The sequence below is a fragment of the Rhinatrema bivittatum genome, chromosome 6 (genome assembly GCF_901001135.1).
Source record: "Rhinatrema bivittatum chromosome 6, aRhiBiv1.1, whole genome shotgun sequence".
Classification (NCBI taxonomy): domain Eukaryota; kingdom Metazoa; phylum Chordata; class Amphibia; order Gymnophiona; family Rhinatrematidae; genus Rhinatrema; species Rhinatrema bivittatum.
The window spans coordinates 194,353,549-194,377,108 of NC_042620.1; the positions used below are offsets into that span (position 1 = coordinate 194,353,549).

At 43.8% G+C, this 23,560-nt stretch overlaps 1 protein-coding gene across 3 annotated transcripts in view; it reads right to left on the reverse strand.

The window, feature by feature from the left end:
• KLF7 (Kruppel like factor 7) overlaps nt 1-23,560 on the reverse strand; it is a 222,755-nt gene that overhangs the window by 102,047 nt on the left and 97,148 nt on the right. For all 3 annotated transcript variants that reach the window (XM_029606354.1, XM_029606355.1, XM_029606356.1), the window contains exon 2: nt 11,406-12,024. In XM_029606354.1, coding sequence (XP_029462214.1) covers nt 11,406-12,024 — 619 coding nt within the window. The remainder of the gene's footprint in view (nt 1-11,405; nt 12,025-23,560) is intronic.

A 23,560-nucleotide genomic window follows, 5' to 3' on the forward strand; every position in this document is an offset into this window, starting at 1 on the left:
GTGGGACAACTCATGTGAGGTGATAGGAGAGGTGACACTGTTCAATAAACATAGGAGATCTGGAAAGATTGGACTACATTTTGGCAGTGGCTTTCTGCCCATTAGGTAGGATATTTGTAAGGTGGCTCAACAAGTTGAGGATGTAGTTTTAATTTTATAAGAATGTACTATGACAACATTTTAAATATGTAAGTTACTGATGTATTTATATAAGGGTATTGTTCTGAGTTATTTTAATATTAGAGTTGTAAATTGCCTTAGGTTGGCCACAGACAAGGTGATTCTAAACTTACCATAAACAAACCATGGACAAGACCCTCTACATCCATCTCTGGTTAACAAATGATCCAGGTTTATAAAAAAATAGTATCCAGCGTGGCGCCCGGCCAGTTTTTTTTGTTTGTTTTTTTTTTAACTTTGCCAAATTTTGCAGATTTGCCACTTTTGTCTCTGATTTGCTACAAACCATTTAGATAGCTGACTTTCCTACCAGTTTTGAGTATACAGAGGTAAAGCATGCCAAAATTGGTGAAGAAGGCACCTGTTCACTTCTCCTAAGTGACACAGTTTGCACCATGAAATAGCTGCCAGTAAGGCACAAGTATTTTCATCAAAGACCCAGGGAGATGGCAAGGCTTGGGCTTGCTGACTGGACATGCTCGAGTGTTCTCAATAAAATGAGAGCACTCACAGGAAAATGCCCAGTGAATCCACGGGATGAGAATTTGATGGTAGCCAGAAGGAAAGATGTATTGTGCACTGTCACATCTTTGTAAGTCTGGAAGAAGGCAAGGCAATGTGCAGAACAGATCCATCCTCATTCAGCTTTGTTGAAAGGAGTTCAGAGCTCCTTCTTTTAAAGCAGTGATGATGGTTCTGAAGCTGCAGACCCTGTAGGGACCCACCAGGAAATGTTATGGAGCCTCTGTAACTACAGAACACAACAGAAATTTTGCCCCAATGCCAGATGAGGATAAAAAATTGACTCCAATATCACTGATTCTTGCCTGGAGGATCAGATGGTATAGTTTGAGCTGCATGGGAGAAGGCACTGGACAGGCACTGGAGGCCTGCTGGTGACAAGATAGAGGAGAATTCAAAGTGGTCATCAAGATTGTAAGTAACTATGGTGGCAAAAACTCCTACTGCAATTCCTCTAGAAGACTCAATGGAGAAGGTCAAGAAAATAACGGGGGCAGATTGGCGTAAGGTGGTGCCTTTGAAAGGGTGAGGATTATTTAAAGATAGGTCCTGGCCTGAAACAGAAATTGTAAAGGTGGCCAGAGAGGGAGCCATTTTTAACATTGCTCATTAAGACTGTAACTCTCAAAGCAGCGTGCGGCCCCCACTGGCACATTTGCATCGGTGCAGGTCCAGTGATGCAACGATTTTCTAACTTATGTGCACATACACGTGCATGCTATATAATAGCCTAAACGCATATATATATGCATCTAATTTTAAGTCGGCAAGCACCTAGCACATAAATCCCATTCCTATTTTATTATTTATTTATTTATTTATACAGCATAAGTTAAGGTATTTTAAAACTGGCGCATGTATATGCCATGACCAGTTTCACCATTCATCCACCAGTTCACATGGTATTGAGCTTGGTCCTCCAAACTCCTCCTAGTTTAATAGCCTGCACGACCCCCAGTTTCCCCAGACCCTTTAACCCCTCCAAAATGGCAGGTTTTTTTTTTTGTTTTTTTTACAACGTTCACCTCGTCCATAGCAGAAGTAAACTTATGCCACAGTGGACCTGGATGTGTGCTGGAGCGTGCAAGTATTTACACGCACATTGCTTAACCACGCCCTGAAATGCCCATGCCCCGCCCAGACCATACCCCATTTTGAAATCGAGTAAGATGTGCATGCAGCAAGAGATACGTGCCCGTCTAGGCAGCTTTTAAAATTAGGTGGGTGTGAGCGAGCCTGACGTGAGCACGCATCTCCCGATTTTGGTGCACGGCGGGCTTTTAAACTTCATCTTTAATATTTTACATCAGCTCGTTTCCAGAACTCCACAAAGATTAAAACTTCAGAGATATCAAAAGTTAGTTCTACCAGCAGCAGCCCAGTCATTGGGATCTACCAGACTTTCCAAGAATCAATGAACTGTGTAATCATCTCCACACCAGAGTAAAGCTGAAAAGCTGGACACTGTCAGGATGTGAGAAGGAGTGGCCTATTGGTTAGAACAGCACATGGAGAACAGGGAAGCCTCATATACAAATTTAGGAGTCACAAATTTACTAAGCCACAATAAGCAATTAACAAGCAAAAAACAGTATTTATCACATGAAAAAACACCATTTATCATGTGATATTCACATACTGCAGTGATATTGTGGAACATTTGACCTAAAAAACTGCCCCTGAGCCATTTTACATGCATGCAATGCACCTCATCCATAGGAAAAATGATGTAAATTAATGCAGCTTGCCAGAAATATTGCAAGTCATGTTATCTTCCGAAAAGATAGCTACAACTCAGGAGATGAAGCTATTTTTCGCAAGGATATCATGACACTAAATGCTCATCTCGATGCCTCTGTGAACCAAATTAAAGGGCCACACAGTCTATAAAACCCCCACATCTGTCAATGTGCTTAAACACCCTCTCCCCTGGGGGTCTGGACATACCCCACCACCTGTAGAGGTGGCAGAAAAAAAAAGTTTTTAAAGTAGAACAAAGTGTCATTCAGTCATGCCCTGTCCCCTTTCCCAAATTCCTCCCCTTCAATACAGTCATCCTCAATCCATATACTCTCCCCTTAAACACAACAGATTCCCTGGAAATTTAGTGGACCCCTCACCCCCACACCACAAACTTCCTGGTAGTCTAGTGGCTGCTGATCCAACTCCCCCTTACCTAAAAGATGACACCCTGGTAACCAGTGGTGGCCTGGAATGCCCCCTAGGCTCGGAGCCAGTTGACACCATTTTCCAAAATTTTGCTGGCCAGCCTTTGCCTCATCACAAGATACGAACAAAGACCCTTGGGGGAAGGATTTAGGAAAATTGGCGGGAAGGAGAGGGGAATTTATGGGTCACATGTCCCTTTAAGTTTCAGCCTGAGGCAAAATGGACCACCATTGTGTGTTCTTTGCCCCTTTTCCTGCAATATATTTTCTCCTGGGATTTTTCCAAGAGAAAAAATATCATGGGGGGGGGGGGGGGGGGGCTGGCACTATTTTCCTGGCAAGATGCCAAATATAACAGTGGGGGGGTGAGTTCCTACAATATTTTGCCCCTACTATGATAAAATATTACAGCATAGTAAATGACCCCCTTAGGACTGCAAGCCCTCTTGGGCAGAGAACTACTTCCTATATCAGATTGTAACATGCCTTGAGTTTAGATTTAGAAAGGCAGGTAATTACATCTAAAATCCCAAAATCCACGTGAAAGTGGAACCAGATAACTACCTTTGCAAGAAGTGAGCAAATATATAGAAATATACGCCACGGGTTGGAACCCAGTCGGCCTGAATGTTTTTGCCTGACCTAATTGAGCTGAGCCAACAGAGTAGTACAACAGAAGATGTATGACCGGTAGCAGATGTGTTATGGGAAACAAGATGGAAGTGCAAAGTGATCAGTGGGTCAGAGAAGCAGTAACTGTCAGTCTTCAAAAGGACCCAAATTACAAGAATGTAACTGTTGATCAACCAAGCTTTCACAGATGTGTGGAGAAAACCTGAGTGATACAAGAGGCAAGCAACAGCGAATGGAAAAACAGTATTGAATGCACCTCTGTAGGAAGAGGGAAGATATGCATCACTGACAAGAACTGTACTGGACAGCACTGAAGGGGATCAGCCTCACCATTACAGATAGTCTGGAACGTCTGAAGGACTGGATTCCTACTGTAATCTGGTTTTTTTAGTTTCATTTGTTTCAGAAGATGTTTGAAGACACCCAAGATAGACTCTGTTTCACCGTGTATGTTTGTTTGTGGTTTTGTTTCAGATTACCAGTTTCCCTGGAAGAACATACCTTCCACAATGTTGCAGGGCCCGAGGATAAGGAAGACCTTGCCAGGAACATGGCAATGTAGATACAAGAGGGGGAAAAAATCCGTAAAGCAGCATCCTGATGTGAAATGATATTTATTAACTTTTAAGCATTTGATATTCCATCTTTTCCCAAAAGTAGGCAGAATGTGGATTGCATAAAGTCACAAGGCATTGAGTAAGAACATAAGAAGTTGCCATATGGGTCTGACAGAGGATCCATCAAGCCTAGCATCCTGACCCAATGGTGGCCAATCCAGGTCACAAATACCTGGCAAGAACCCAAACATTCAAGGTGCGGTCTCGCCATGGAGCGATACAGAAGCATGCAGCGTATATAAGAAACGGCTATATTCAGACATGAGGTAGACTGCAAGAAAGAGTATATAAGTAGAGTTCCTTTGATGGGCATGAGGAGTTGTGTGTGATTAATATCCAATGCACCCCACTTCCTTATTCTTACTAAAAGAAACCCTACTTACTTGCAATCTATATGTATCCATTACTTATGTAATCTATATGTATCCATTACTTATGGACTTAAAGCCTTATTACTTTATGTAATCCACATTGGGTCTACTTTTCAGAAAAGGAATATATCAAGTGCTTAAAATAAATATTTCACATCAGGATACAGCTTTATCTATAGATATCGATATATATATATATATATATATATATATATATATATGAAGCCTGGGGAAAGTCTGACTAAACAGCCACATTTCAATTTTTTTTTTGGAAAGCGAAGTAACAAGTTTCCAGGTGCAGCATTAGAGGTAAAATATTCCATATTGGAAAGGCAGAGCAGCTGAATGAGCAAAGCCATGTGTGCATTAGTTTCGCTGAAGCTAGTGGAGGGAAGAATAGAAGGTACCTGTTGAAAGATCAAAGCTCCCTTGTAGGAGGTATAGGAAAGCAGAAGTTAGTAAAGATATTCAGAGGCTCCAAGTTTAATTTTTTCTGGTTACTTTGAAAACAGAAAAATCTTTAGAAATACAAAATGTTCCCATTGAATCTTCTTGTATTCTCTGTTATCTAGATTGATTTCTTTTTTTCTCTCACACAGAAAATATGCAAACGATTCATCTGATCTAATATTGATTTCTTTACATGTATTGTTATTTATTTATTTAAAGCTTTTATATACCGATATTCGTTTGCACATCACATCAGTTTACAGTGTAACAAGCGGAAAAAGAAAAGAGATTACATATTAACTTTTAACTTGCCCATGGTGCATGGGCCACTGATACAGATAGGTCAAAGCGAGAGGGAGGAGGTTCAAGGTAAGCAGTGGATAGGAACAACAAAAAAACAGTAACTGTAACATATATAGTTTAACATCATAGGCAATGGTAACGTAATAATCCCAGTTATATATTTATAGTAATGGTGCGGGATATAAGAAAAGGAATGATCCCACTGACTTTATTTCAATTGGAATCTTTTTATATTAATATATTATTTTACTTCTGTAAATAACCTCTGATTCCTTTACAGGCATTGCGAATTGCAGCAGTCTTAATCAGGTAGTATCTTTTTATTATAAAAGATATTTGAAGGACAGTGTGTAATTTTATAGCATCAATATGATAGCTGAATAGGAGGATTAATGTTGTGAGTGGGTAGTACTCTAATAACTTTTGAGAAGAGATATTTGAAAAGAGAAGAGAATTTAGAGAAGAGAATTTGAAAAGAAGCTTTCCATGGAAGGAAGCTTTCCATGGAAGGAAAACCTCATAATAAAAACTTTTTCAGGTATATTTGAAGTAAAAAGCCTGCTAGGGAGTCATCTGGATCATTAGATGATCAAGGGGTAAAAGGGGCACTTAGGGATGACAAAGGGACTAAAATTCTTTGCTTCAGTCTTCACTGAGGAACAGACAAGAAAGATACCCATGCCAGAAATTATATTCAAATGTGATGATTCAGCAGAACTGAAACAAATCTCAATATATCTGGAAAATGTAATAAGGCAAACTGGCAAACTAAAGAGTAGCAAACCACCTGGACCAGATGGTATACATACCAGAGTGCTGAAAGAACTGAAAAATGAAATTGTGGATTGCTATTAGTAATTTGTAAACTATAATTAAAATAGTCTATGGTACCTGAAGACTGAAGGGTTGCCAATGTAACGCTAATTTTTTAAAAAAAAGGGACAATAGCAAAGTGATGCATTTAGGGAAAAGCAACCCAAATTATAGCTACACAATGCCAGGTTCCACATTAGGAACCACCATTCAGTAAAAGAATCTAGGCATCATCATTGATAATACATTGAAATCTTCTGCCCAGTGTCCAGCAGCAGCCAAGAAAGCAAATAGAATGCTAGGAATTATTAGGAAGAGAATGAAGAATAAAACAGAGAATATCATAATGCCTCTGTATCCCTCCATGGAGTGACCTCATCTTGAAAACTGTGCAGCTCTGGTCACCACATGTCAAAAAAGATCTAGAAGAATGAGAAAAGGTACAGAGAAGGGCAACCAAAATGATAAAGGGGATAGAATGATTCCCCAATGAGGAAAGGCTAAAAAGGTTAGGACTCTTCAGCTTGGAGAAGAGACAACTGAGAGGAGATATGATAGAGGCCTATAAAATAATGAGTATAGTGGAAACAAGTAAACAATTGTTTGTTTACTCTTTCAAAGACTAGGGCACATACAATGAAGTTACTAGGTGATACATTTAAAACTCATAAGAAAAAATATCTTTTTATTCAACACATAATTAAGCTCTGGAATTCATTGCCAGAGGATGTGGTGAAACCTATTAGAGTATCTGTGTTTAAAAAAGGTTTAGGAAAGTTCCTGGAGGGAAAGCCCATAAACCATTATTAAGGAGTAATTGCAGAAATCAACTGCTTATCCCTGGTATAAGCAGCTTGCAATCTACCACTTGGGATCCTGCCAGGTACTTGTGGTCTCGATTGACCATTGTTGGAAACAGGATACTGGGCTTGAAGATATTTGGTCTGACCCACTATGGCAAATCTTATGTACTTATGTAAAAATGCCCAGTTGTGTGGTTTGTAGGCATGGGTATGTGTATGATCCTATTAATGGGACCCCCCCCCCCCCAAAAAAAAAAACAAAAAAACAAAACCCTTGTCTTAAAAAAAAATAAAAATAAAAAATAAACCCACCCGATTCCTGGGTTGCTTTGTGTATCTCCCTAGCACACAGAGAGGATCTATAAAAATGCTCAATGATAAAAGAATCCAAATTACTGTTGCTGTCTAGATGGAATGGAATTACAATAGCAATTATTCTCTACTGTGTCTTTTGGGTATCTACAAGCTAACCATACCATTTTTTCAGTTAATGGAATTCCTCTCTTGAAGGAGAGATACATTTCCTTAAAGTGTGGAGTGCTATCATGAGTTTTTCAATATGCTGAGTACGTAGTGAACACGTGAGTAGGATGTACTAGGAGTAGAATCTACTACTACCATGCACTATTATGCAGATCACAGTGTCAGATTTCTGAAGGAGCCCCCACAAATTGTAAACTGGCAAGATAAAGTCATTCATCAAATGTGTATGACTGAATAGTGTAAAGCGTTACCCCCTGTATATCTGAAAATGCTGGAGTCTTGTGGGGATACGAGAGATTAAGCAAGGCTGGTAGAGAACATACTAGTTCCCTTTGCCTTAGTAAAGGGGTAAATACATTCCTTACAGAAACAGTAGTAATACATTCTTGTATATCCTTCAGGTACAAGGTAAGTTGTTTTTGCCAGGAGAGAACATGCAAAGACCCCTGCAGAGCAACTTGTGGATTAAGCTCCACAGAGCTACTGAAATCACCATGGGATCTCTGGGTGACTACCAGCTTGGAACCAACATTTCTGATCTTCTTGCAATCGTGCTGCAAAGAAAAAGAAGTGAGAATTTGAAGTACTTTATGGGTTTGCCAGGGAACGGATCCACCACTTGATTCAAATATATCGGATTAGGGATAAATGGAATTCAGGCAAGAGACTTCTTTCTATCTGTCTTGAATCTGAGTTGTCACAAGAGACTAAGGTTACCAACAGTACCTTTCTGACTCTCATTATGGTGCAGAAAGAAAGGACCGAACTGTAACGAACAATGCAAATCATTTCTTTAACCGGACTGTATTATAAATAAACAAATGGTTTGCAGTGAAATAAATACGTACCTATCTATCTATCTTTCAGGAGAAGTCTCTGGGAACGAGAAACAAGTGTTTAGCATTTTGTGTGACAGAGACCAGGATTTAATGTGCATTGCTCTGCCATCAGTGGGGACCTTGGACATTAACCAGAGATAGGCACAGGAGTTCTTATCCCTTGGGAGGAGAATAGACAGGGAGTCAGGGTTTCGTAAGTGAAGCAAGGTATTTCTAGAGGATTAAGGCACTGTGTTCCATTCCAATCAGATTGCTTGTAATCAAACCAAGGATGTGAAATATTAAACGGTTAAAGGGAATGTAAAGCCTTACAGTTTAGTCTCCATTTAACCGTTTAATCAATCTGGCTCTATCATGGGAGTCGGGAGAGAGCACATCAGGCCCGGGCTGGGGTGGATGCCAATGCTTCCTGTTCATGTGTCCAAGCCTAGGCCCTGGTCTGCCTGATGTCACACCACTGTCCGACGCAAGGGTCCCTGTCAGCAAAAATGTATTGCTGACCCTTGCTTCCCTTTCTCATGTAAATGGTTAACTGTTTAAATTCTATTTAAATGATATTTATATTGTTAAATCAGACGCAATATTCTGTTTGGGGGCATATTACCCAGATTACAGATGTAAAAAATCTCCAAACTGAGGGAAACTGTGCTTAAAAGGCATAGTCAAACTATGTGAGACTCTCCCGCCCCTCCGAGTAATGGCTCTCATTTCTGGCCCTTGGATCTCCCCCTCCCTTCCTCAACAGATTTGGTCTTCAGCATATCCAACATACGTTAGAAAACCCATTTATAGCCCTAATATATGCAAAGATTTCATTAATATTTACTGTGGCATCCACAAAGTCAAGCCTGTTGGGAGAGAGCACCAGAATTTAGATCTAGCAACTTACAGAAATCTGATACCAACAGGAATCACACTTTAATTGCTTTCAAACTAAAAGTTATCTTGTGACATGAAATCTCTGCACTTATACAACACACGGTTCCGTTTAAGGAACAGAACTGTTCACTAATGGTCAATATCACAAAACTTCACAACCTGCATGTCCCCCATCTCAAAACAGGCACACAAATTAATAAGATTGCAGCAAGCACATTTGTTGCACTGGGCAGAACAAGACCAAGCTCCTACAGGGGCCGATGTAATGAAACCTGCAGTAAAACCCATACTCATTTTTAGAATGTCTTTTACTTTCCTCCCGCAGTAAAAGCTCATGGACTTGTGGGGTGCAGGAAGTTACAGCATGTAAATGAACATAAGGAAACTACGCACACTAAAGAGAAAACACACTCCCCCCCCCCCCCCCCCCCCCCCACACTCTGGGGCCACCTGCATGCCATTTAAAACTGTAGTTTGGGCTAACAGGAGATGACTGGGCTGAGAAAATAGGGCAGAGTGGAGCACAATCCCCCTCCCCCCAAGTTGGAAAAAAGAAATTACCAGGCTGGGATGGGCAAACTCCCTCCTTCCCACCCACCCGCCCACCAAAAGTTAATAAAAAATAAATTAGTGGCCAAGGGCTCTTTAATTACCTGCTAGAAAAACATTGATTATAATTAGGGCTTCTCATTGCAAATTTAGGGGATTATTTTTCAGGCAATTAAGTGTATTGAAAGTTAAAATATTTGGTACATTTTTAGGTGGATTCAATTTGATAAGATGCATATCAATTTATCTTAAAATATTTACATGCTGTGTTGAATTGTGCGTGTAAATGGCTAATGTTGGGGTGGCAGGGGGTGTGTATGAGGCTGAGGGAGAATAGGGCTAAGGGTGTGGGGCTGGCAGAGTGCATGTAACTAGAGGAGACGGAGATGGGGGTGACAGGCTGTGTTTTTGTGACTTCAGGACTATGCACCCTCTCTCACATACACCCACTTACATAAATGTTCGTTCTCTCGCACACACATACCCTCTTCCCCCCCCCCCCCCCCCCCCACACACACACACACTCAAGGCCTCCACCTCTCTCACACGTACACTCTCAGGGTTTCCCCCTCTCTTTGGTCCACAGTGGGAATGGGGGGTTCACCACAGCCCCACCCAGCTTCCCTTCCAGCTGCAGCAGGATGGGGTTTGCCACAGTCCCACCAGGCCTCTCTTCGGGGCCCACTCCAATGACATCATCCGGCCACTGCAGGATACCCCTTCTTGACTGCAGCAGTCAGTTGATGTCAGAGCACCACTATGGTAAGCCGTTAAAACAGAAAAACCCAAATTTCCTCACAGGAGAGTGTTTTAATAGGGTTTGTTTTTTTTTATTTTAACCAAAAATCAGAAGCTCTAATTATACTCTAAGGGGTAGATTTTAAAAAAGAGCACGATCGCGTACTTTTGTTCGCGCAGCAGGCGCAAACAAAAGTACGCTGGATTTTATAAGATACGCGCATAGCCACGCGTATCTTATAAAATCCTGGATCGGCGCGCGCAAGGCTGCCGATTTTGGGCAGCCTGTGCGCGCCGAGCCGCGCAGCCTGCCTCCGTTCCCTCCGAGGCCGCTCCGAAATCGGAGCGGCCTCGGAGGGAACTTTCTTTAGCCCTCCCCTCACCTTCCCCTCCCTTCCCCTACCTAACCCACACCCCCCGGACCTATCTAAACCCCCCCTTACCTTTGTCCCTCGATTTACGCCTGCTAGAAGCAGACGTAAATCTACGCGCACCAGCGGACTGCTGGTGCGCCGTCATCCGACCCGGGGGCTGGTCCGGAGGCCTCGACCACGCCCCCGGGCCGGCGCCACTCCCCGGTCCCGCCCCCGAAACGCTGCATCCTGCCCCCGAAACGCCGCGTCATTCAGCCCCGCCCCGACACGCCCACGACACGCCCCCTTAAAAAAAACCCGGGACTTACGTGCGTCCCGGGGCTCTGCGCGCGCCGGCGGCCTATGCAAAATAGGCGTGCCGGCGCGCGAGGGCCCTGCTTGCGTAAATCCGGGCAGATTTACGCGAGCAGGGCATTTAAAATCCGCCCGTAAGACAATGAATGTGGCACGTATCCACATGAAGGATTTTATATGGATTGATTCTTTTTTATTTTTGATCCAAGGAGTACTTTTATTCCCCCCCCCCCCCCCCCCACTCTCCCTTTCCTTCAATATCTGGTCATTTTTCATGACCAGACTTTCAATACTACCAAGATCCTACGGGAAAAGCCTGAACAAGTATGTTGTTATATAATTGTGGAAGGCAAGGTAGAGCACTGCAAACATTCTCCTTGTACCAGTACCTGTATGAGTCCTCTGGTGGGCCTTTAAGTGGGAGCTCTTGGTATAAACTTTCCGGCAGCCGTTGAACTCGCAGCGGTGAACTCTCTTCTTGTTCTCGGGGGACGCTTCTGTCGCAGCCCCTCCTTGTTCACTGTTGCTCTGTCCACATTTTGCTGGGCTAGATGCAGCTGCGACTGTGGCTTCTACCGTTTTCAGAGGACTGAGGGAAGCCTTCTTTGCCACCAGTTTCAATGTCACCGTGCCATCCAGTGCAGAAACAGTCGATGGGGTTTTTACCAGATGGCGGCCGAGTTCAGGAGAGGACGGCGGTGTCAGCGAGGTCACTGCATTGAGCTGGGCCTGGTTTACGGTTGTGTAGCCCTCTGCAGACGAGCCTGTGGGCTTCAGGCTAAGACATGTCTCCGACAACAATTTGTCCTGCGCAAGGAGAATGTCCGTGCTGTGACGTTTTTCACACGTACTGATCTCCAAAGGTATCAGGATGGGATCCAGCCGTCGCAGGCTGTCATCCATGCTCTGGGCGAGAGAGGCATTAAGGAAACAGTCCAAGTCATCCCCAAAGGTCTCAGAGATCTTCTTCGGCTCAGTCTGCAAGTAACGCTCCAACTCGAGACAGGTCTATACAAGAAAAAAAAACCAAAAAACAGCCATGAGAAACTAAACCTTTCCACTTTAAAACAAGAGGAAGAGCCACAATATGCACCCAAGTCCCTCCCTGTAATCACACTCAGCAGTACCATAAATACATGTCAAAACCAGCATTACAAATCCTTACTTAGAACATTGGTTAATTGCAGGTTATAATTGTTTTAAATAAAGCAAATAAATAAATAAATAAATAAATAAATAGATGGTAAAATACTCAAACCACAAAACCAATTATGGCCACATGTTTCAATCTCTCACAAACCCACGCATGTTCAGTTTAATGTCTTTTATGTATGACACTGCCCATCCATTAAGACTAAGTCGGTTAGGAAAGGAACGTCCTCTCAACTTAGCATAATGACAACCTGAATATCTCCTCTCTCATAAAAAGAAATACAATTTTTTACAGTAAGAGTCCAAACTGTCTTACATCTGGCATTGCTCTTCCTAGAGAGTATGGGATATGGCCTGTATTTATAAGCCCTTGAGAAGCATTGTTTCCTTGTTGGCAAGCTGATATGAAATGCAAGGTGAGGAATGCTTTAAACATCTTCCCTCAATATCCTAATTATTAGAAGCAACTATCTTTTTCCAGCTAGGAGCATCCACCTATCCAGCGTTTTTCCCCTGCTAATGTACATAATCCATTTCTGTAGTCTTCCTTATGATGAATGATGCCACAACATACAGTATATTTGATGTCCAAGTGAGTAATATAGACTATACATGTCTTATTGAAAAATAAAAGAGACTATAACAGATATCACTTCCATCTTCTATCATTTGCATAAAATATTAGAACATTAATATAAAAGAATTCACCTAGGAGTTTCTAATATTGTGTGGCAAAGGCTTTCTGACAAGGAGATGTACCCGGAAGTACCAATACTAAAATCTGTAATACTATCAAGGGCCTATTTAAGGTAACTACACATTTGTATCCGGCGTGTTTTCCCTGTATTGGCCCAAACAGGGAAACTCGAACAGCATATAGGCCAAAATGGGAGGGGGAAGAGGTGTGGAATTTGTTTTGCTACTTTAATTGCAGTGGGCAGGGTTCCAGCTTCCTCAAACACACTGCAGATTGGACATTAAACAACAGGCCTTTTTAACATCAGAGGTTTCTTGCTTTGTCTCTTACAATAACTGGAAACCAAATGATTGTATTAAAATGGGGGTGTATACATAAAGGCCCTGATCGCGGGGCCGGTCCCTGGGTAAAGGTTAGAAAAACATGTGGTACAGCTTTACAGCTTCTGAGCACATTTTCATAAACATGAATAGAGTTATACATGTAAAAATCTCATTTTTATGGAAATTTGATTTCAAAATGTTCTTTTAATGATCTTTTAAAATAGAATATTCCTCCAAGCTGCTCTGTGCATCTGAATTAATTTTTAACATGTGAATAAATAGTTTACTAATATTCAACAATAGACCTACAGGGTTTACACGATTTAATAGATTTATCCTACTTTACCCCTTGATCCTCATCCCCTTTCATGTATTCCATGCCTCCCCTCCCCAACTCTCAGTTTCCTTCCCTCTGTATTCAATACATTGCCCCCTGTCATTCAGCAGGGGCTGCATGTGGAAAAGGCAGAGGGCAAACAGGGTCGAGGCAGCAGGCAGGCAAGGAGGGAGTCGGTGCAGGGGTAAAGCCGGAAACAAGCAGCAGCGGTGAGCGGGAGGGGAGAGGGAACCTGTGGGCCGAGACAGTGGCGGTGCCCCAGGAGGGGGGAAAGCTGTGTGGCGGGTGGTGGCTCAGGAAAGTAAGAACGTGTGCAGCGGACTCGGTGGGCCAGTTCGGCAAGATGAGGGTGGGGGGAAAAAAATGTACAATCGCCCAGAGCAGAAGGGGGTAGGTGTGGGGGGGAGGAATAGGATAGGAACGTGAATTACTGTGGTGGTTGGGACAGAGAGCTGGGAATGGGAGGCAGGAGGTGGCTGGCTTGTACCAGCAAGGTTTCTGGTGTCCACAATGCCGCAGACAACAACAAACTGAGCAGCGGAAAATGCGGTCGTGAAACTGCAGGAAGCCAGGGGCCCTGATTAGATGCATCATCTAGCACATATGGCAAGATATAAAATAAAGAAAGAAAACATGTTTGCGAGTAGGTTGTCAATAAGGAGACAAGGCATACGGGAATAATTTAATTAAACTCTTCTCCAGATATTAAAAAAAAAGAATAAATCTGGACCAGCCCTGTGACTCGGTGGAGGGGCTGCATGCTTCCATCTGGAGGATATGGCTTTGAATCACAGGCCAGGGCTCTGCTCCCTGGGCTGGCCAGGGCTGAGGAGGCTGCAGAAGTGAACATTTACAGCTATCCAGGGAAGGAAATCATTGTGCAGCAGCAATTTGGCAGAATGAATTAATTATACTGTGGCTATGATCAATTAGCATGACATCAATTAATTCTGTGGCAGTAAATTAAGTCATAAATAAGCCAAACACCTTAAAATTAAGGTATGTGCTGTAAAATGTACATGACCTAACTTCTGCAGGCCTTGAAATTCAGAGTTTGAGTTGGGAGGAGAGATAGAATAAGGCAGTGGTTCCCAACTTGGATTATGTACATTTCGCCCCCACCCCCCCTTCCAACGAGCTTTGTTTTCAGGATAACCAAACTATGCAAACAGATACATAGCCAGGAAATTTCCTGCTGTGCCAACACTGGTCCTCTCTCTCATTTATATTTTGTTCCATACAGCTTTTATGACAGGTGCCGAAGGGCTCCAAATCATTCCTTCCCTAATTAGGAATAGACTACTAATATATCATATTCTGCTCCCATCTTAGAAGGATACATGAGAGAGAAAGAGAGAGAGAGATCTCCACTGGAACAAAAAATAAATAATACTGGATCTGATACAGTCAGATCATAGACCAACTGGTCCTACCTCAGCAGGAGAAGGCTGTGGGCTTTGTCTTCTTTGCATCATATATTCATACTGGAATACTGGCCCTTTAAGGAATAATCGCTTTATATGAATAATGGCCTTGACAGTTTTTCAGCTTCACTATTAATCTCCATAAAGATCAGTTGCTTGGTGAGACCTTTTCAAGCAAGGCCTGATGCTTAAGAAACCTGTAATTACTCTTGACTTCTCACTACACCCCCCCCCCCCCCCCCCACTGGTGTTGTACCTGTATCAGCTTAAGGTGCAGGCTGGCCCTGTGGTTTGTCTCCTGTCTCCAAAAAATCAACGACATACAGAAAGTGCAGATCAACACTTCTCATCTCAAAGTCACAAATAAAAAAATCAAAGCCTTCTTCTCCCTGATGATAAAAACACCAGCAAAGAAAGGCCTTGCAGGAATTTTAACAAAAGGAAAATGGTACAGACAGAGCTTATTAAAATCATTCTTTCTCTAGTCCTCACCTTCAGCCTAATGTGCTGAGAACTGGCACGTTCACATATACACAGGGTTTTCCCTCATATTCCCCTTTATAGTTTGCTATACTGTGTTATATCACCTTTTCTCTCACTATTAGAGGTATGACGAGGCCATAGGCATTATGGAAGGCTTCAGCTTTGTCTACTCAAATAAAATATTAGTTTGGCTACTTATATGGGAATTCATAAAATGTGTTTCTATTTTACATACTGCAAAAATAGTACCTAAAATGGATATCAACTTTCTTTGGCGCTACCTCCATTTTCATAAGGTCTTAAATCGTTCCTTGGTTCTGTTCCACACAGAGTTCTGGATGCCTCCCAAGGAATCCGAGAACGTTGGTTCATTCTGGTGAGGTCACGATGCATAAGCAGTTTGCAAGTGTTACAAACCTAAATCCATATCATCAAGAGATTATGCTAATGTTGTTCTGGTTTTTGGACAGCCGTTACAATGCATTCTGCAGAGTAAAATGTAACACTACACTAAAATGAGCATTGGTGATAACAGGTCTAGTTACAACACTGAAGGGAGAAGATTGTACGCTGTTATAGTAATCCTTCAACTTCATAGACTCTTTTCTTTCTCAGTAAGCAAGTGCGGTCATCAGTGTCCAAAACAGTTTTGCATGTAAAAACAACGAATGTCTTTGCTGCCAGAGGAAGCGGCCTTAGTAATCCCATTAATTTGCATCTCAAAACATTTGTTAGCCTAAGCAAGCTGTGGTCACTGCTCAACTTTTTGGCTGGCTTCCTCCCACCAAGTTTTGTTTTGGTGGACTAATGCTGTACTCCCTTTTCATGGTCTCCAATACTTCATCCCCTTCGACCTGATGCACCTGCACAATGAACACTGGGACACTAGCAGCACAAGGAAACTAAGTGGCTTTACTCAGACACATCCAAATAAATCTTCACCAGTTTAGCCATGTATGTTGTAGGCCTCTTCCAATTCGGAGCAGTACTGGATCAATACCCTGGGTAGTGATTAATACCTTTGATGAACAGGGAGTGGGGAGGAAGAAACTTTAGACTAGTCCCTCAGTATTAGATCACCTCCGTATGAGATCAGAATTGGCAACGAATATATACTTGGGTACTTGCCAGGTTCTTATGGCCTGGATTGGCCACTGTTGGAAACAGGATGCTGGGCTTGATGGACCCTTGGTCTGACCCAGTATGGCATTTTCTTATGTTCTTATACTTAAACATAAACACAGACTGTGCCCCCTCACTGTCATATTACAGCCTCCCATGTAACCCTCCTGCTTTGATCCTGATGAGTGTAACAATATACAGGATGACATGTTCCTATCACAAATGAAACACATGAACAGAGGCTTTCATTTTTTATTTTTTTCCCCAGGAATTTATCAGGGTTTATTATGACAAGAACAAAAATTGGGAGAAAGCCAGTGGGGAAAAAATTAGTTATTTGTCCAGGTAAACATTGGAGTTTATTTTGGTAGACAGAAATCAGGGCAGTAAAAAAAAAAAAAACCCAGCAAAACATTAAGTAGATTGTTTATTAAAACAATTTACTATCCTTTGCTGCAGAATGGAAACTGCCAGATCTCTAAGCCACCATACTTTAATCCTTAAAAAATATATAATTCTCACTCTCCTCCTGCTTTTTCAATGTCACCCTTCTTTCTAAATCTCTTTACCCCTCTCTCCCTCAAGAATTCACCCAGCATTGATCTTTACCAGTGGTGGTTGCAGGCTCCTGCTCCTTCTGGCAGTGCACTGATGCTGCGGCTCCTGCATTGTATGTCTACATCGACTAATAGCCAGCCAGCCTGCTGGGAACCGGGGAGGGGGCCACTTCAAATGTCGCATTGTAGCAGCGACATTGGACCCGGCAACTGGTACTTTGGTTGCGTGGGGGGGGGGGGGGGGGGGACACGACATCTGTGGCATCTCCAGATGGAATTATTTGGCGAGGAGCAAGTCAAGGTGACATTTCCATAAATCACAACCCCCTGGCTTTTAAATTGACTAAAAGAAAGGCACGATAAGAAAAAGCCCCAAGAGCCTTGTGCACAATTTAAAAAAAACAAACAAAAACAAAAAACTTGACCAGTTTCATCTTCCCAATAAAACTATGATTCAAATTATTTTATATTCTCTTTCAACCAGGTCTTCAATATGGGTATGAGAGTGAAGACTGAAGTCTATGCACGAAGGGACAGAATATCAATAGGAATCCTGCACCTCTAGTTCTGTAATATTTCAGATGCATAAAAATTTCCCCTGCAACCAACCTTGGACATTTCCCCTTACAACTCACCATGTAAAAAAATAATTTCAAATTCTGGTATCACCTCAATAACAGCAACACAAACACCTTCCACTGCAAGATACTTTGTGAAGTAACACAAAACCCTGCGACATTCAGAACTCATAGTATGGCAAGGTTGCTACACAACAACACTAACTCCCAGAATTAAAATCCTACATAGAAGAGACAGCACTGCAATATTACACCAAGTCTTTAACAATACATCTCCTTTGGGGTAATACAACAGGCCATACTGCAACAGATCCATACAGAAGCTACATACTATCAGAATACTGTACCTCTATCACACATGCAGAAATAAAGAAAAAAGTGATCATAAAATATAAACAAAAACATGAAGATAAACTGTTCTGGAAACCGCAACAAGCATGTAGTGCCAACAATAGAAAAAAAGAAATATCACTATTCATCATAAAACAAAGTAAAGAAATATAAACCCATCAATTATAATAGTAAAACCATACAAATAAAAAGAAGAAATACTTCAAAACAATTGGTGACTAGAATATCCAGAATTTCCCAAACACCAAGAAAATATTTCAAAACAGCAGAAAACCACCACATAAAGCAAATGTTGCTTACTTGTAACAGGTGTTCTCACAGGACAGCAGAATGTTAGTCCTCACATATGGGTGACATCACAGGATGGAGCCCAATCACGAACACTTTTGTCAAAGTTTCTAGAACTTTGACAGGCACCTACCGGGCAAGCCCAGCATGGCACTAACCCTTCAGTCTTGTTTAAAAGCTACAGGAAGTGCCGAAAAATAAAAGAAGAAACGTAACGAACCCAACACCGCAGGGTGGCGGGCGGGTTTCGTGAGGACTAACATCCTGCTGTCCTGTGAGAACACCTGTTACAGGTAAGCAACATTTGCTTTGTCACAGGACAATATGGGTGAATACCGAGCTGAAGATGTCCGAGTATGCACCAAATGTACCCAGGTGTACAAAGGCATTAGGACTGGGTTGGAATTTGGCGGAGGGCATCCTGAACCCTAACGGGCAAGCGGAAGGGTGTTGGTACGTCAAGTTGTAAATAGCACCTCACTGGCCATGCCAAATGTGGTTTCCAATACTTCAGGATCTCTCCATTCACAGGCACATTCCCTTGGGAAAGCACCTGCTTCTGATCACTTAAAACGACGGGTGCCTATGCCACCCCAACCTTCAAGCCTTGTCTCTGACAGCCTGGATGTTGAAAGGTTAATTCTTCAGCCACTTAACCTTTCGGAACCAGTTTCCCATGTCCTGATTGCTTCACGGAAGCCTTCCACGAGAAAATCCTACCTTAACAAATGGAACAGATTTAGGTCATGGTGCACTTCTCAATCCCTTGACCCCTTTACCTGTCCCACCTCGAAGTTTCTAGACTATCTCTGGCACTTGTCAGAATCAGGTCTAAAAACCTCCTCCATCAGAATGCATGTCAGTACGGTAGCCGCCTTCCATAGAGGTGTCGGGGATGTTCCTCTTTCAGTACAACCCCTCGTAACACGTTTTCTGAAGGGCTTGCTTCACTTCAAGCCTCCACTGAGTCCTCCGGCCCCTTCTTGGAACCTCAACCTGGTTTTGGGTCGGCTCATGAAATCACCATTCGAGCCTCTCCAATCCTGTGATCTTCGCTATCTCACATGGAAAGTGATTTTCCTTTTGGAATTCACTTTGGCTCGCAGAGTTAGTGAGTTACAGGCTCTAGTTACCTATCCGCCTTACACTAAACTTCTGCAGGACCGGACAGAACTCCACACTCACCCTAAGTTCTTGCCTAAGGTAGTATCGGAGTTTCATCTCAATCAATCCATTATACTACCTACCTTTTTTCCCAGGCGACATTCCAATCCAGGAGAGCAGGCTCTGCATACCCTTGATTGTAAACGGGCTCTAGCGTTCTACCTAGACCATACAGCCGCCCACAGGAAAAGCACTCAATTGTTTGTCTCTTTCCATTCCATCAAATTAGGGCAGCCTGTGGGTAAGCAGACTCTCTCCTCCTGGTTAGCGGACTGCATATCCTTTCGCTAACAGCAAGCGGGCATTCCACTTCAAGACCATGTTAAAGCATACTCTGTGAGGGCCATGGCGACTTCAGTAGCACACCTACGCTCAGTGCCACTTCCTGACATTTGCAGGGCTGCCACCTGGAGTTCTCTCCATACCTTTACAGCCCATTATTGCTTAGACAAAGCCGGAAGACAAGATTCCATCTTCGGCCATATCTGCGCAGCTTCCTGATACAGAAGGTAGGAGCCCGTCCCTCCCTGTTTGTTGATGTACCACATGGCCACCTGGTTGTCCATCTGAATCAGAATGACTTCATTGGACAGGCGATCCTGAAATACCCTGAGAGCATATCTGATTGCTCGAAGCTCCAGGAAATTGATTTGGTGTTTGGCTTCCTCTGGAGACCAAGATTCTTGTGTCTGCAGTTTGGCCACATGGGCTCCCCAGTTGAGGTTGGAAGCATCGGTGGTGAGAATTATTTGAGGGTCTGGAGCCTAGAAGGGCAAGCCTTGGAGGAGATTGATCTGATTTTTCCACCAGGCTAGAGACTGACGGAGTGAGTCTGTGACGTGGACAATGGTCGACAGGGGCTGAATGGATTGAGTCCATTGTGACCTTAGAGTCCACTGCATGACTCTCATGGCCAAGCGGGCCATTAGGGTAACCTGAACTGAGGACACCATGTGTCCCAGCAGGATGAGGAAGTGGCGTGCAGTCGTGCGGTGCTGAGACTGTAGCTGGTGTGCGAGAGAGACAAGAGTGAGAGCTCGCTGTCGAGGCAGAAAAGCTTTTGCCTGCAAGGTGTCCAAGTCTGCCCCTATGAATGATAAAGTTTGAGATGGGACTAAATAGGATTTGTCGTAATTGACGAGAAATCCTAGTGAAATCAGAGTGTGTAAGGTAAGATGTAGGGACGACAGAGCAGTTTGCTGAGTGGAAGCTCTGATCAACCAATCGTCTAGATAGGGGCAGACGTGAACACCTTGAGTCCTGAGGAAGGCTGCAACTACTACGAGGCATTTTGTGAAGACTCATGGTGCAGACGCGAGGCCGAATGGAAGCACTCGGTACTGATAGTGCTTGGGGCCTACCAGAAATCTCAGGAATCTGCGATGAGATGGAGTTATCGCAATACGTGTGTATGCATCCTGGAGGTCTAGAGAGCAGAGCCAGTCTCCTCTTTGCAGAAGAGGAAGAAGAGAACCCAAGGTTACCATTTTGAACTTTTCTCGATGGAGGTACTTGTTGAAGGCACGTAGGTACAGAATTGGACGAACGCCTCCTGATTTTTTGGGGATTAGAAAGTACCGGGAATAGAACCCTAGACTGTTTTGAGAGTAGGGCACTGGTTCTATTGCTTTAGACTGGAGGAGGGAGATCTCCTGTTCCAGGAGGATGGAGTGGTCGGATGCTCTCCACGTCGGTAGAGGTGGGGAGACCGGTGGGATGGAGAGAAAGTTCAGAAGATAACCTTGAGCGATTATCGCCAAGACCCACTGGTCTGAGGTGACTGAGTACTACCACATGTTGTTGAAATGGCACAATCGACCTCCCACTGGTATCTAAGGGAGTGGAAGCTGGCTGCTGCTCTCTATGCAGGAGTCAAAAACCGGAAGCAGGGCCCAGCTGCGGAGCTGCTTGAGGCTTTTGTTTTCGTAGTTGACGAGACTGGGTTTTTTGGAAAGGTCTCGTAGAACGAGTTCTAGACGGTGGTGGGTAAGATTTCTTTGGATGGAAGAATGACTTCTTAGTGTCCTTTCGGAGAGACTGTTTTGAGGAATACTCAGAAGGCATCAGAGAGAGCTGTCTCAGGGTCTCATGATGGTCCTTGAGTTCCTCCACCGTCCGTTGAATCTGTTCACCAAAGAGATTGTCCAACCTGCCCTGTGTAGGAGACAATCTGTCCTGTATTTCAGGGTGAAGGTCCGAAGACTTGAGCCAGGCCCATCTTCTTGCCAAAATAGCAGCTGCAGATACGATATCTTTGACACTGCTACCAGGGTAAGATGATCTTATCTCATGCTTGCATGCCTCAAAGCCCTTGTTCATTAGGGTTTGAAGTTGTTCTTGGAATTGTTGAAGCAGGGAGTCTGTTAATTCTTGTATCTGCATAAATAAGACCATGTTGTATTGGGTCATATAGAGCTGATAAGAGGTGATTCGGGAGATGAGCATTGAGCCCTGGAAGACACGGCAACCAATGGCATCTACAAATTTCTGCTCCTTGCCTGGGGGAAAGGAACAGTGGGGTTTTGATGTCCTTGCCCTCCTTTGGGCCGATTCTACAACCACAGATTGGTGATCCAACTAAGGTTTTGAAAACCTGGGGCTGACTGTACCAAATAAATGGTGTCGGCCTTCCTGTTGACTGGAGCAACAGAGCCAGGGTGTTCCCAGTTCTTTTTTAGGAGATCCAGAAGAACCTGGTGAATAGGGATGGAGGTAATTTCCTTGGGAGCATCCAGGAATTGCAACAGCTCCATCATTTGATGCCTGTCATCTTGTTCGGTCTGTAATTGGAAGGGAACCAATTCAGACATCTACTTCACAAAATTTATGAAGGAAAGGTCCTCTGGAGGAGAACGCTTCCTGCTTTCAGTAGGAGAAGGTGGTGAAGGCAAGTCATCGGTGTCTGGTGAAGAATCATCAGTCCAGGTATCATAGGGATCAGCACCTGCCCCTCTAGGAACCAGAGGGGGACGGGGTGGTGGAATTCCTGAAGGTCCAGGTCTAGGCTCCGAAGGAATCGAAGGAAGAACTGGAGGCACCAATGAAGGCATCGAAAGCATCAATGGATGGATCGGTGATGGACGCATCGGCATCGATGGCTGAGGCATCGATAGGACTCCCAATGGAGGGATGCAGAACGGTGTTTCTCCTCCTGATGACAAAGTAAGCGGAGAGGGTACCAGAGCCTTCGGTGACCCGGGATCCATCGGTGGAAAAAGCGGCAATAAGCGCTTCCATCCTCCAGAGCAGCGGTGCCAACGCTGCCGGAATCGGGTCGGTGGTCGGCTCCACGATCGGCACTGGTGTCTGTGCCGGAGGAACTTGAGGTCGATGCATCGCCTTGTCGATGGCTTCCTGAACCATCTGGTCCAGTTCTCCATGGAGACCTGGAGCAATCAGCCCCGGCTCCAGAAGGGGAGAAGGAGGCAGAGGCATAGCCGGAGGGACCACCGTTAAAGGCGGAGTCACGGCTCCCAATACCCATCCGGGTGAGGGTGGCCTCGGTGACCCGGACACAGAAAAGGTCGGTGCCTTTTGTGGACGGGGTTTTTTCGACGGCGGCTCAGACAATGGTGAGATCGATGATTTTGTTCCCTCGATGGTCCGAGACTTCCGATAGCGATGTTTCTCTCTACAATCCCCTCAGTCCTGAGGGGAAGTAGAGGTAGTTGAAGGCCGAGAAGTCGTCGATGACGGATGGTCACCGGCCAGTGGTCAATACTGGCGCGAAGTGGACGGTGCCGGTTCTGATGACGTTGATGCAATAGACGGCGTCGGGGTTTGAGCACGGAAGAAAAGTTCCATCTTCTCCATTCTGGCCTTGCTACCTTTTGGTGTCATCAGGGTACATTTGGTACAGGTCAGGACATTGTGCTCACATCCGAGACATATTACACAGACCTTATGAGGGTCTGTTATGGACATGGTGCGGTTACAGTCCGGGTACCGATGGAACCCAGACGCCATGGCCTTGAAAAATTTGAGCTGCGGTACAGTCGATGCCCAGTAGGCCGCAAGGGCCAAACTCAACGGGAATCGACCGAAAATGGGTAAAAAAACTTACCAGAG